Source organism: Antechinus flavipes, chromosome 1, assembly GCF_016432865.1.
Source record: "Antechinus flavipes isolate AdamAnt ecotype Samford, QLD, Australia chromosome 1, AdamAnt_v2, whole genome shotgun sequence".
NCBI classification, from domain to species: Eukaryota; Metazoa; Chordata; class Mammalia; order Dasyuromorphia; family Dasyuridae; genus Antechinus; species Antechinus flavipes.
This window is the reverse complement of record NC_067398.1, coordinates 164244434-164258682: the sequence shown is the minus strand read 5'-3', so window position 1 is coordinate 164258682 and position 14249 is coordinate 164244434. Positions and strand designations below refer to the sequence as shown.

Below are 14249 nucleotides of genomic sequence, written 5' to 3'. Positions count from 1 at the left end.
TGGCCATGGTCCAAGCCTAAATCTTCCTACTCATTTACCCAAACAATCCCTCAAATACTTGCCCATATAATTTCCATTAGGGACTAGGTCTCATGTCATGGCATCAGAATTTGCTTCATTCACATCAAAATTACAAATAGAAAATGCCTCAGAAATAGAAAAAGATTGTCTGAAATGCTAAATGAAATGAATGTCACATTCAGTCACTGAATATAAATTTTTTTTTATAAAATATTTTAAAGGCCATATAAAATGGTTTGTTTGGGACTACTTGTATGATCTTAGTCTGACCACTTATTCCCTCCCAGAGTTTCCTCAAAAGGAAATGACTAATTTGGGCTAGCCAACAGCTAAGATCCTTCAAGCTTTACATTGTGTGTCCCAGGTTTATTAATTCATGAAGTTAGAATGTGAGGATAATGAGATATTTCACAAGAAACTAGAATAGCAGCAAGAGAACATGAAAGAGGAAACCTCAAAATGAAAAGATGGATGTTAGAAATAATGAATAGTTGTTGCTTTTGGAATGGTGGAGGGAGCCTGCTAGTTTGGTCTTCGAAGATGGAATGGTTGTCTCATTATCAGAGACTGGAGGAAATAGGTCAATAAGGAGTAAAACAGTAATTCAAAAGCCACCAACTTCTTGTGACATTTTATCATTGTTTGCTTAATTTAGTAGATAGATGGTACAATGGCTAGGGCCCAGGGCTTGGAATCCACAGCCCTATGATTTGATGATCTTGTCAGAGTTGAGGGACATATTGAACAGAAAGTAAGAGATCAGTGCTAAATGTGAAATTCTGCTTATTTCTAGCAAGAAATTGCATTCTTATTATATTTTTTAATCTTCTCCCCAGTGAAATGTATATATGGTTTGGTGCTCTCTATGCCTGTTTTCCCAGTTATAAAAATGGAAAATAGAGAATTGTTTAGGTTCAATTCATAAGCATTTATAAGGCACCTATTCATTTTAGAGCATGTTCTAGGCATTAGGATTAAAATTAAATAAAATAAAAAAGTCTTTGTTTAAATACATGTTACAAACCAGTTTGGGTAATAGAATACAGAAATAATTACAGGACAAAATAGAGTATGATAAACACACAAGTGTTATGTGAGGTCCAAAGAAGGAAATATTATTTACTGAGGATAATTTAGGAAAGTTTCAAGGAGAAGGTGGTATTTAATGGTGAGTCATGATGAATGGATAGGCTTTCAAAAAGTAGAGAAGACATGGATGTGTTGGATAGGGAATAAAGGAGACAAGGCACCAAAATGGAAAAATGGAAGAGATAGAAAGAGATAATAAATAAATAGATATTGGATGGAGAATGAAGGAAACGAGGCACCAAAATGGAAAAATGGAGGAAATAGATAAAGATAATAGATAAATAAATAGATATGGCATGGCTCCAAATCGTAAACTACATGATTGGAAAATAATGTAACATAAGACAGGAAAGACAAAGAAGCAGTAGAACTTGAATGTAGGCCAACCAAAGAGCCTGAATCTAATTAGGAGGCAAAAAAGGAGGTATTAAGGAACAAATCTAGAAATAAGTGACCTTAAGCTGATTGTGACCCAAGTGTTTTGAGGCTAAATGCTTAGCAAAATGGATAAGAATAAGACCTAGAGGTTGTAATAAAAGACGAATTGAAATGATGTTTTACAACATTAATAGAAAAATCAAGAATTTGGAGGAAAGAGTAGATAACTTTCCCTTTAAAGGAAAAAATAATAAAATCTCTTTTGGATATGTTAAGTTTGAAATACTGATTGGATATCCAAAGATAATATGTATTGAGTAGCTAGAAATTTTGGCCTGAAACTCATGAAAAAAGTCAGAACTAGAAGTCTAGAGTGTAGCCATTCATGGAAAGGTGATATTTGAAGCCATAAAAGTAGAGAATTTCCCAAGGAAGATCATTTAGAAAAGGAGAAGGGAAGAGTATGTGTAGTGTGGAGAAAACTGTCTAGAGTGCCCGTATCACTTCTCAGAACAAATATGAAATCCTCTGTCTCACATTCAAATTCATAATTTCATTCCTTCCACAATCCCAGGTGGTTTCATTATCCCCATGCTTGGAACTCTCTTCCTTCCTTATCATCTCCATCCCTTGTCCTCACTGGATTCCTCCAAGTCCAAGATAAAGTCCATGTTCTTTCCTGTTCTCCTGTAAAATTAAATGCCTTCCCTCTGTTGCTTATCTCTGATTTTCCCGTGAAATATCTTATTTACATATGATTGTTTACATGTTGTCTTTCCAGCTAAACTGAAAGCTGCTTAAGAGCATAATTTTTTTTTTTTTTGCTTTTCTTTGTATCCCCAAAGCTTAGCATAGTGTCTGGCATCTGGCAGGTCCTAAATAAATAAATATTGACTGACTTTAATGTGGAAATATGTTTTACATAACTTCACATGTGGAGATCATAGTGATTCCACACAAAAGTCAAGGAGGATGAGACCTGGAAAAGACCATTGGATTTGGTATTGAGTTCCTTGGTGAACAATGAGAGGGCAGTGACAGAATCCAAAGTTCAAAAGATAGTTGGCGAGGAAGTGGAGATTTCTGACTTGAAGAAATTTTTTTCATCAAATTTAGCCAAAAAAAAAAAAAGAAGAAGAAAAAGGAGACAAAAGATGCAAAGGTTGATGGAGAAAACCAATACATTTGTAAGGAGGAGAGCATTGGATTGTAATACAGGAGGGAGAAGGAGACAGAGAGGGAGAGAGGGAGAGAAGGAATGATTATGATTTATTGATTCATGTATTGAAGTCCGAAGCCATCAGGAAGATGAGCACAGGTGGAGGTGTTAACTTTGGCAAGGATTTGGGATGCCTCTTTTTCTAACTTAGGAGGAAAATTAAGGACTTTATGAAGAAGCAAATTTTTAATTTATAAAGGGACAGTGTCAAAGGAGCTCCTGTCAGATAGCCTTGATATTCCTCCTAAAGTAAAAGGTGAGATTCCCTACTGTAAGATTATGGGTGAAGTAGGATTGGTACCTGAGCACAAAAAAAAAAGTTTGAAATAGTCACTCACTGTAGGGGATGAGATAAAGGATCAATAAAAGACAAATGGCTGATTCAACTCTTATTGATTCCCTATTTTAATGAATAATTGCAAAGTAGCATTGAGAGACTGGCTAAGTTCATTATAAGGGATGAAGTCAGCACAGTTTTATGTCCGCACAGCAACATGTGCCAGCCTGGAAGCAAGTTGGAATTTCACAGGTTTAAGGATTAACAGGGTGATAGAAGATGTAGGACCTTAGAAACTCTAAGGCATTGGCTATTGAATCTAAGAAGTGGCTGATCATGAAGTCAAACAATAAAGCAACAATCATTTATTAATCATCTATTATATGCTAATAAAAACAATAAAACAATTCTTTCTCTCAAAGAGATTACTTTTGAAAAAATATATATCTTTAATTTTATTTTTGTTTCTGCATTCTGTCCCTTCCTCTCTATCTCCTTTACCCATTGAAAAGGCGAACACTATGATCTCCACATGTGAAGTTATGTAAAACATATTTCCACATTAATCACATTATGAGGGAAAAAAGCAAAATAAATAGTGGAAAATATGCTTCCATCTGCATTCAGTTTTCATTAATTCTCTCTCTGGGAGGGATAGCATTTTTTATCGTGGATCCTTTATAATTGTCATGGATCATTGTATTGATTAGAGTAGCTCAGTCTTCCACAGTTGGTCATATTTACAACACTGCTGTTACTGTGTACAATGTCCTCCTGGTTCTGTCCACTTCACTTTACGTCAGTTCATAGAAATCTTCCCAGGTTCGTCTGAAACCATCCCTTTCATCATTTCTTATAGCATAATTGTACTCCATCACGATCATATGCCATACTAGTCCAGTCATTTCCCAATTGATGGACATTCCCTTAGTTTCCAATTCTTTGTCACCCCTCCACACACATATATCCCTGATATAAATATATTCTTACATTTTTTCCCATTTTTCTTGGATAGGAGCTTACTTTCTAGTGTGAGGAGGTAGTTATTTGTGTATAAAATAAACATTAAAAAGAATAAAAATAAATAAGCACAAGGTAGTCAGGAAAGGAAGACACTAGCATTGGGCGTGGAGATTAGGAAAAGTTTCACGGGGATAATAGTATTTAAATTTTTTCTCAAACAAAAAGGAAAGAGGGGTTCTCTTACAGGCTGAGGAGGGAGTGCATTCTAGCTATGGGGGATGGCCAACATGAAGGCATGGAGATAGAGGCGGAGTGCTTTTGTAGTAAGAGGAGCAAAAACCATCCAGTTTGGCTGGATCCAAAATTATAGTGAGACTGGGAAAATAAATTGAACCCAAATTCTGAACAAAGCTAACCAGTAAGATTTATATGATACTAGAGACAATAAGGGACTGTTAGAATATATAAAAATGGAAAGCAATATGATCAACTCTACATTTCCCCTTGGCAGCAGTATGGAGGATGGCCTAGAGAAGGGAGAGGCTTAAGGAGGTGAAATAAATTACAATGTTATTTCAGTAATCTAGGTAAGAAGTAATAAGTGATTTATGTGTGATTAAAGAGAAAAGTTCAGTTTTGAGATGCATTGTGGTACCTAATTTGGTATCTAATTATTCTAAGATTATGAATCTAAAAGACTGGAAGAATGGTAATGGCTTTGACAGAAATAGGCAAGTTTTGAAGAGAAGTAGTTTTGGTGGGAACAATAGTTATAGCTGTATATGTCAAATCTGAGATATCACTGAAATAATCCAGTTTGAAATGTCCAATAATAAATTATCATTCTGAGCTAAAGCTCGAGAGAATCCGGGACTGAGATAAATAAATATATGAGTCATCTACATAAAAATGTAATTAAACTAGAGCTTAGGAAGCTACAAGAGAAAGTACAGAGAGTGAAGAAGATGATCCTAAGTCATTTTGTTCTAAGGTAGTGGTGCTAGATAATAGCAATTGAAGAGCATAGATTAGGGTGGTACATTGACAGGGTTGGGGAGAATTACATCCTAAGGGGAGATACAAGAAGAGTTACCCAGAATTTTTATAGGACGGAATGCTAGCAAAGTAGCATCCTCAACAATCCAACTCCTGTATGGTCTTAGGCTGGCTTTTGTCAAAACCAAAAGACGCTGAGACTCAAGCGTTATAGTATACAAGGCGTTAATACTTGTGGTCATCTAAAGAAAATTGTATGGGTTCCAGATCAAAAGGCTTACAATAGCAAGAAATCTATTTCTTTGGAACCAAATGAAGGAAAAAAAATTAGATAATCTTCTCCACAATCATATTTGGAAAGAAGCTTAATGTAGCCACATTTAGCTTTTTTCCAAATATGATCATCAAATAAAACAAAACCTAAGAAAAAAACATTCAATGGTAGTATGAGCCAGTGAAAACCCTGCTACCCTTCAAGAAAAGATAAAGGTTCAGAGTGCTTTGTTTTGGGGAAGACTAGAAACCCAATGACACTTTTTTTCCTTTGCTACTTCTTCATTTGTTATTTTGTACCAGAATTCCATTCCAGTCTGAAATCCTATCTGAGCCAATTTCTGAGTTTTGATGAATCCTGGACTTAAGATGGGCCCCCAACTCCTAACTTACTAGACTAAGTCCATCAAGCCTGTGTTTATAAATCTGGCCACCAGATAAAAGACATGAGCTTTTTATATTAAGCCACAATTTATTTTGGGGACTCCTTGTTTTTCTGCCTACTGTGGAGCTATTGTGTAGCTAGCCAAAGAATGTGAACCATTGGAGTCAAATTTTATCCTCATTCATGTACTCTGTTTCCTCAAAAACAATAAGAGAGAATTATGTTTGAACATAATTTTCATATTTAATTCTGAGCAAATGAAGGAAGAAAAAATTTGGACTCTTAATTGTAGAATTTCTTCAATAATTTCTACCTCAACATTTGTACTTACAGAGGTAAGAACATTCAACTATAATCTTAAACTATACCAACCAGCCTATTCATGCTCCCAAAAAAAATCTTATAGGAGTGGTAGGAACAGGGATGAGAGGTATAGGAAAGAAAGTAAATCTTTATCATGTGAAAAAAAATTTTTAATCTTATAGGGTCATAAAGCCATAGAAAGGACTTTGGAAAACAGCTTGTCCAAGTCCTTCATTTTATAAATAAAACTGAGACCAGGAGAAAAGTGAGCTGCTCGAGGTCATACAGGTAGTAGTCAGAATTCAAACTTAGATTCCATGACTCCCAGACTTGTGCTTTCTGCTGTGCCATATTCATTCCTAAATTTCATTATTTTGGAGCAGTGAGCATGTCTTTATCACTTAGAAAGTGGAATTTAATAGTTCTCACCTAGTGAATTTTGAAAGAAGCCCCATTTTGTCTGTAAAAATAGATAGATATACTTGTATATCTATTCATATCTACATATATATACACATATATACTTATACACAAAAATTATATATATATATAGCAATAAGTAAAAATATATATATGTGTATATTATATATTATACATGTGTATATGGGTATATATATTTATGAGTGTATATATATTAAACATATGTATATATATATGTGTATATGTGTGTATGTATACATATATATATACACATATCTATATATATGTTTATAATGCTTTAATATTTAGATCTAGTCTATATTACAAGGTTCAGTAGAACCAAGGAGAAAGTTTTCTCTTAATAGCAAAATGACTCTCCATCGTCTTCTCCTTTGACATTAAAAAAAAAGAGAGAAACTAGATTACTTCTTCAGATGCCATTCAATTCCATTAGGCTCTGTTATCAGCATCATGTTACTTTAAATTGATGGTGATTCATTGATGACATTTACCTAAATCTCTGTTTTTTATTCTTTCCCCCTCCTCTTCCAGATTGGGGAATTACTGAGTACCACCCATCCTGCCAACAAAGCCAGCCTAACCCTATTCTGTCCCGAGGAAGGGGACTGGAAGAACTCAAACCTTGACAGACATAACCTTCAGGACTTCATCAACATTAAACTCAACTCAGCTTCAATATTGCCAGAAATGGAGGGACTTTCAGAGTTTACCGAATATTTGTCAGAATCAGTGGAAGTTCCATCTCCCTTTGACATCCTGGAGCCTCCTACGTCAGGAGGATTTCTGAAGCTCTCCAAACCCTGTTGTTACATTTTCCCAGGGGGGAGAGGTGATTCAGCACTGTTCGCCGTCAATGGATTCAATATGCTTATCAATGGAGGATCAGAAAGAAAATCCTGCTTCTGGAAACTTATTCGTCACTTGGACCGGGTAGACTCAATTCTACTCACCCATATTGGAGATGACAACTTGCCAGGAATCAATAGCATGCTGCAGAGGAAAATTGCTGAACTGGAAGAGGAGCAGTCCCAGGGTTCCACCACCAACAGTGACTGGATGAAAAACCTCATCTCCCCAGACTTGGGAGTTGTCTTTCTCAACGTCCCTGAAAACCTGAAAAACCCTGATCCAAATATCAAGATGAAGAGGAGCATTGAAGAGGCTTGCTTCACCCTTCAGTACTTAAACAAATTGTCCATGAAACCAGAACCCCTCTCTAGAAATGTCGGGAATACTATTGATCCGGTCATTCTTTTTCAGAAGATGGGAGTTGGGAAACTTGAGATGTATGTGCTCAACCCGGTCAAGAACAGCAAGGAGATGCAGTACTTTATGAACCAATGGACTGGAACCAACAAAGACAAGGCCGAACTAATCCTGCCGAATGGCCAAGAAGTAGATATTCCCGTGTCCTATTTGACCTCTGTTTCCTCTCTGATTGTGTGGCACCCAGCAAACCCTGCAGAGAAAATCATCCGGGTTCTGTTTCCTGGCAACAGCCCCCAATACAACATCCTAGAAGGACTGGAAAAACTCAAACATTTAGACTTCCTGAAACAGCCCATGGTCACCCAGAAGGATCTCTCTGGCCAAGTGGCTAGTCCGGCCGTGAAACAAGTCAAACTGAAACAGAGAACAGACAGCCGGGAAAGTCTCAAACCCGTTGCAAAGACACTGTCCAGCAAACCAGTCAGGAAGGAGTCTAAAGAAGAGACGCCTGAAACAGCCAAAGTCAACCACGTGGAAAAGGCATCCAAAATTGAAAGCAAAGAAAAAGTGATCGTGAAAAAGGAGAAACCCATAAAAACAGAAGTCAAACCTTCAGCACCTGAAAAAGAGGTTTCCAACAAAGAAGATCATTCCACAGTGAAGGCCGAGGTGGCCGAAAAACAAGCTACGGATGTCAAGCCCAAGGTGTCCAAGGACAAAATTGTGAAAAAGGAAGTGAAGGCAAAATCTGAAGACAAGAAGGAAGAGAAGGAAAAGCCAAAGAAAGAGGTGTCTAAAAAGGAGGAAAAGATTCCTCTCAAGAAGGAAGAGAAACCTAAAAAGGAAGACATCAAGAAAGAAGTCAAAAAAGAAGAGAAAAGAGAACTCAAGAAGGAGGTGAAGAAAGAAACACCTCTGAAAGAAATCAAAAAGGAGGTGAAAAAGGAAGATAAAAAGGAAATTAAGAAAGAAGAAAAGGAAATCAAAAAAGACATTAAAAAGCTTCCTAAAGACACAAAGAAAACATCTACTCTCTCTGAAGCCAAAAAACCCGTCTTGAAACCTAAAGTTCAGAAGAAGGAAGAACCCATCAAGAAGGAGGCTGCTGCTGTTGGAAAACTCAAGGAGAAAGGGAAGATCAAGGTGGTGAAGAAGGAGAGCAAAGTGTCTGAGAGCGCCGCGGCCGCCATCGGTACAGCTGCGACAGCCGTGGCGGCAGTGGCAGCCGCTGGAATCTCCACAGCGGGCCCCGCCAAAGAACTGGAAGCAGAGAGATCCCTCATGTCCTCCCCTGAAGACTTGACCAAGGACTTTGAAGAGCTAAAAGCCGAGGAAGTGGACGTTCTCAAGGAGACCAAGCCTCAGCTAGCTCTGATAGAAGACGAGAAGAAACTGCCGGAAACAGAACGCGTTGATGCTTACGACATCCAAAAGGAGACGGAAGTCCTTAAGGGGCCCGCCGAGTCCCCTGACGAGGGCATTACTACGACCGAAGTGGAAGGGGAGTGTGAGCAGACCCCCGAGGAGCTGGAGCCGGCTGAGAAGCACAGGGAGGATGACAATGAGAAGTTTGAGGATGAAGGCACGGGCTTTGAAGAATCCTCAGAAGCCGGAGATTATGAAGAAAAGGCGGAGACGGAGGAAGCTGAGGAGCCTGACTATGAAGGGGAGGAAAATGTGCCCCTGAGCAGCGCCAAGCGCGGCATGGAGGAGGAGGCAAGGGTGCTCGATGAGGAGGAGGAAGCCGAGGAAGATAGGAAGCTGGAGGCCGATGCACGTGGGAAGGAGAAAAGGGAATCTCTGGCAGGGGGCGATGAGCGAGCTGAAGAAGACATGGATGAGATCATTGAGAAGGCGGAAGCTGAAGAGACAGAGGAGGAACTAGAAGAGGAGGAAAAGACTGAGGACGCCAGAGACGAGGACTATGAGATGGAAAAACATCTAGCCGAGGAAGACTACGTGATGGCGGTGGTGGACAAGGCCGCAGAGGCCGGTGACGTCGAGGATAAGTACGGCTCCCTTCTCACCCCGGGCAAGCAGTCAGGAGCCCAGTCTCCAGCCAGGGAGCCCGCGTCTTCCATTCATGACGAGACTTTGCCCGGTGGCTCGGAAAGCGAGGCGACCGTTTCCGATGAGGAGAACCGGGAGGACCAACCTGAGGAGTTCACGGCTACGTCGGGCTACACGCAGTCCACCATTGAGATTTCGAGTGAGCCCACTCCCATGGATGAAATGTCCACTCCTCGAGATGTGATGAGCGACGAGACCAACAATGAGGAGAGCGAATCTCCTTCTCAGGAATTTGTGAACATCACCAAATACGAGTCTTCGCTGTATTCTCAGGAATTCACCAAGCCCAAGCTTCCCGAGGCTTTCAATGGATTATCCGACGGCTCCAAAACCGACGCCACTGACGGCAAAGACTATAATGCTTCCGCTTCCACTATCTCACCCCCTTCATCGATGGAGGAAGACAAATTCAGCAAATCCGTTCTACAAGATGCTTACCACGCTGGTGACAGGGATGGGAAAATGACTGCTGCGCTTGAAATCAAAGATGGCTCACCAGCAGATGAAAAACTTAGTCCAGCCAGGAGTCCCTCCCTGAGCCCAGCTCCTCCATCCCCAGTGGCCAAAACACCTCTTGGGGAGCGCAGTGTGAACTTTTCTCTGACCCCCAATGAGATTAAAGTTTCAGCCGAAGCTGGAGTCATCCCCAAGTCTCCTGAGCTCCCTCAGGAAGTCCTGGAAGAACACTGTGCGAGCCCGGAGGATAAAACCCTGGAAGTCGTCTCCCCGTCTCAGTCTGTGGCTGGCAGTGCCGGCCACACGCCTTACTACCAGTCTCCCACGGACGAGAAGTCCAGCCATCTACCCACAGATGCTACCGAAAAGGCTCCGTCTGCCCCTGTAAGCTTCGAATTTGATGACGCCAAAGATGAAAATGGGAAAACTTCCCTCAGCCCCATGGACGAGCCAGTCCCTGACTCGGAGTCTCCCATCGAGAAAGTCTTATCTCCTCTACGCAGCCCTCCCCTGATCGGATCGGAATCTGCGTACGAAACCTTTCTGAGTGCCGACGTCAGGACCTCCGGCAGACACGTTGAGAGCCCCTTCGAAGAAAAGATCGGAAAACAAGACTCTCCGTCTCAGATAAGTCCTGTTTCTGAAATGACTTCCTCTGGTCTTTACCAAGAGAAACAAGACGAGAAAAGCAATGAATTTATGCCAATAAAGGAAGATCTGGGTCCAGAAAAGAAAATGGAGGACTTTGAAGCCGTAGGTTCTCAAGCAGGCCTGACTTTGGACGAGAGGAAATTAGCAGGAGATGTCTCTCCTACACAGATCGATGTCAGTCAGTTTGGATCCTTTAAAGAAGACACGAAAATGTCCATTTCTGAAGGCACCGTCTCCGACAAATCGGCCACTCCCGTGGATGAGGGTGTAGCGGAAGACACGTACTCGCACATAGAAGGTGTGGCCTCGGTTTCCACAGCCTCCGTGGCCACCAGCTCATTTCCAGAACCAACTACCGATGACGTGTCTCCTTCTTTGCATGCTGAAGTTGGCTCCCCACACTCCACAGAGGTGGATGACTCCCTTTCAGTATCTGTCGTCCAAACGCCCACTACTTTCCAGGAAACTGAAATGTCTCCGTCTAAGGAAGAATGCCCAAGGCCAATGTCCATTTCACCGCCAGACTTTTCCCCTAAAACAGCCAAATCCCGAACGCCGGTGCAGGAGCACAAATCTGAACAGTCATCGATGTCTATTGAATTTGGTCAGGAGTCCCCTGAGCAGTCCCTGGCAATGGACTTTAGCAGACAATCTCCAGACCACCCTGCGGCTGGCATGAGCGTGCTCCATATCTCTGAAAATGGACCCACCGAAGTGGATTACAGCCCCGACCTGCAGGAGTCCAGCTTTTCACACAAGATCCCACCCGCCGAAGAGTCATCCTATGCCCAGGACAACGACCTTTCTGAGCTCATCTCCGTGTCTCAGGTAGAGGCTTCTCCGTCTACTTCTTCAGCACACACCCCCTCACAGATAGCTTCTCCCCTCCAAGAAGATGCTCTCTCCGACGTCGTTCCTCCCAGAGAAATCTCGCTGTATTCTTCGCTCGCCTCTGAGAAAGCGCAGGGTCTTGAAGGAGAAAAGCTTTCACCAAAGTCGGATATCTCTCCGCTGACTCCAAGAGAGTCCTCTCCTTTATATTCGCCCAGTTTTTCAGACTCCACCTCGGCGTTCAAAGAAAACACATCCGCTTGCCGCAGTCCTTCCCCATCCCCCTCAGTGGGCACTTCCTCCGCCGAGCCCTACGGCTTCCGCTCCTCCGTGTTGTTCGATACGATGCAGCACCATCTGTCCCTGAACAGTCACCTGCCTTCGTCCGGCCCGGAGAAAGACCAGGAAGGGAAGATGTCTGACGACTTCAGCTACACCTACCAGCAAACGCACAAGACCACCCGATCTCCAGATGAGGACGACTATGGGTATGAGACCCGTGAGAAAACTTCCCGGTCCCCGGAATTAGGCAGCTATTCCTATGAGAAGACGGAAAGAATTACAAGGTCTCCCCACGAGAGCGGCTACTCCTACGAGACCGTTGAAAAGAGCTTCAAGGCTCCTGACGACTGCGGTTTTGCCTGCGAAATTACCGAGAAAACCAGACGGACTCCGGAAGAAGGCGGCTACTCCTACGAGATAAGTGAGAAGATCACCAGGAGCCACGAGGTGGGAGGGTACACCCACGAAAAGATGGAGAGGACCGCCAGACTCTTGGATGACATCAGCAACGGCTACGATGACTCCGAGGATGGGAGCCAGACGCCGGGGGACTCCACTTACTCCTATGAAACTACTGAAAAGATCGCCAGCTTCCCTGATTCCGAAAGCTACTCCTATGAAACACCTAAGCGGATGAGCCAGACCCCCGAGTCCTCTCCTTACTGTTATGAGACGACTGAGAAAATCACCAGAACTTCCCAGGCTTCTACCTACTCTTACGAGACCTCAGACCAGTGTTTCAGCGCGGAAAAGAAATCTCCCACCCAAGCCCGCCAAGACGTCGATTTGTGTCTCGTCTCTTCCTGCGAATATAAGCACCCCAAGACCGAGCTCTCGCCCTCCTTCATCAATCCCAACCCCCTGGAATGGTTCGCCAGTGAGGAACAGACCCAGGAATACGAGAAGCCCCTGACTCAAGCCGGAGGAGGCCCACCTCCCCCAGGGGGAAAGCAGCAAGGGCGTCAGTGTGACGAAACCCCCCCCACGTCCGTCAGCGAATCGGCCCCATCCCAGACAGACTCGGACGTGCCCCCGGAGACGGAGGAGTGTCCTTCCATCACGGCAGACGCCAACATCGACTCGGAGGATGAGTCGGAAACCATCCCCACCGACAAAACGGTCACGTACAAACACATCGACCCGCCGCCCGTCCCCATGCAAGACCGAAGTCCCTCCCCGCGCCACCCTGACGTGTCCATGGTTGACCCCGAGGCCCTGGCGATCGAGCAGAGCCTGGGCAAGGCCCTGAAGAAGGACCTCAAGGAAAAGACCAAGACCAAGAAGCCGGGGACAAAGACCAAGTCTTCGTCACCCGTGAAAAAGGCCGACGGGAAGTCGAAGCAGGCCGCGGCCTCCCCCAAGCCGGCGGGCCTGAAGGAGTCTCTGGAGAAGGTCTCCAGAACGACTTCTCCCAAGAAGAAGGAGTCTGTGGAAAAAGCCACCAGGACCAGCGCCACCCCCGAGGTCAAGGCCTCCCGGGCGGAGGAGAAGGATAAGGAAGCCAAGAACGCCACCAACACCTCGACGTCCAAGTCAGCCAAGACCGCGACTGCAGGTGAGGCCCCCGGCGATGGCGCTGAGAAAATGTCCAAATAAGAGCGTTTTTTTCCCAAAAAAATTTTCAGCATTCACCCCTGGAAAATCTCGGGTTCCACATTTTTCTCCCTCCCACCCCTTCCCCAGACACCAATTAGGTTAAACAGTGCCATTCTTCTAAACATATTTCCCCATTTATCAGGGTGCACCAGAAAAATCGGGTCCATAGCACTGTGAGCCCCTCCACTTGCACTCCCAGGTCCAGGCCATCCAAAACTTCCTTAGTGAGAATTAAGATCTGCATCCTGGTTAGCTCAGGATCCCCAGAAACCGGCCTTAACTTTGGACTTGGGTCTAGACATTTGTGTGTCCTAGGAAACATTTGGGGAAAAAATTCCTTTGTATTACTGAACATTTCCCATTGACCGTGGGAAAAAAAAAATCTGATTTCTCTAATTAGAATTCTAACTCCTTGAGTGGAATAGAAATTATTTTTACCTTTCTGTTTGTATCCCTTTTGCTCATCATATAAGTGCTCTTTCATTCACGCATGGATATGTGTGTATTATATATACATCCATGAATGGATGGGATATTATTTTATATATATATATATAAAATCACATTAAGTTGCCTTTCTCATTGTGCCCTCTGATATTCTACTTCAAGCTTACTTTGCTAGTCTTGGCTCTGCTTGGGGTAATAAATCATAAGCTCCAAGTCAGTGGTTCTATACTAAGCCAAGCAATGGGCCTTTTAGGCTCAACAGTTTTTTTGGTTTTTTTAAATGCAGGAACTTTGGGGAATAAATCACCAGGCTAAAGTCAACTCATTAATTTGTCAACTCATTGTCTTGTCATCTACCATTT

General features: G+C 42.8%; 1 protein-coding gene across 1 annotated transcript in view; it reads left to right on the top strand.

Moving 5' to 3' along the window:
• The window catches only part of MAP1B (microtubule associated protein 1B), a 114840-nt gene that overhangs the window by 91476 nt on the left and 9115 nt on the right, over nt 1-14249 (top strand). Inside the window, exon 5 of the mRNA XM_051992496.1 lies at nt 6877-13399. Coding sequence (XP_051848456.1) covers nt 6877-13399 — 6523 coding nt within the window. The remainder of the gene's footprint in view (nt 1-6876; nt 13400-14249) is intronic.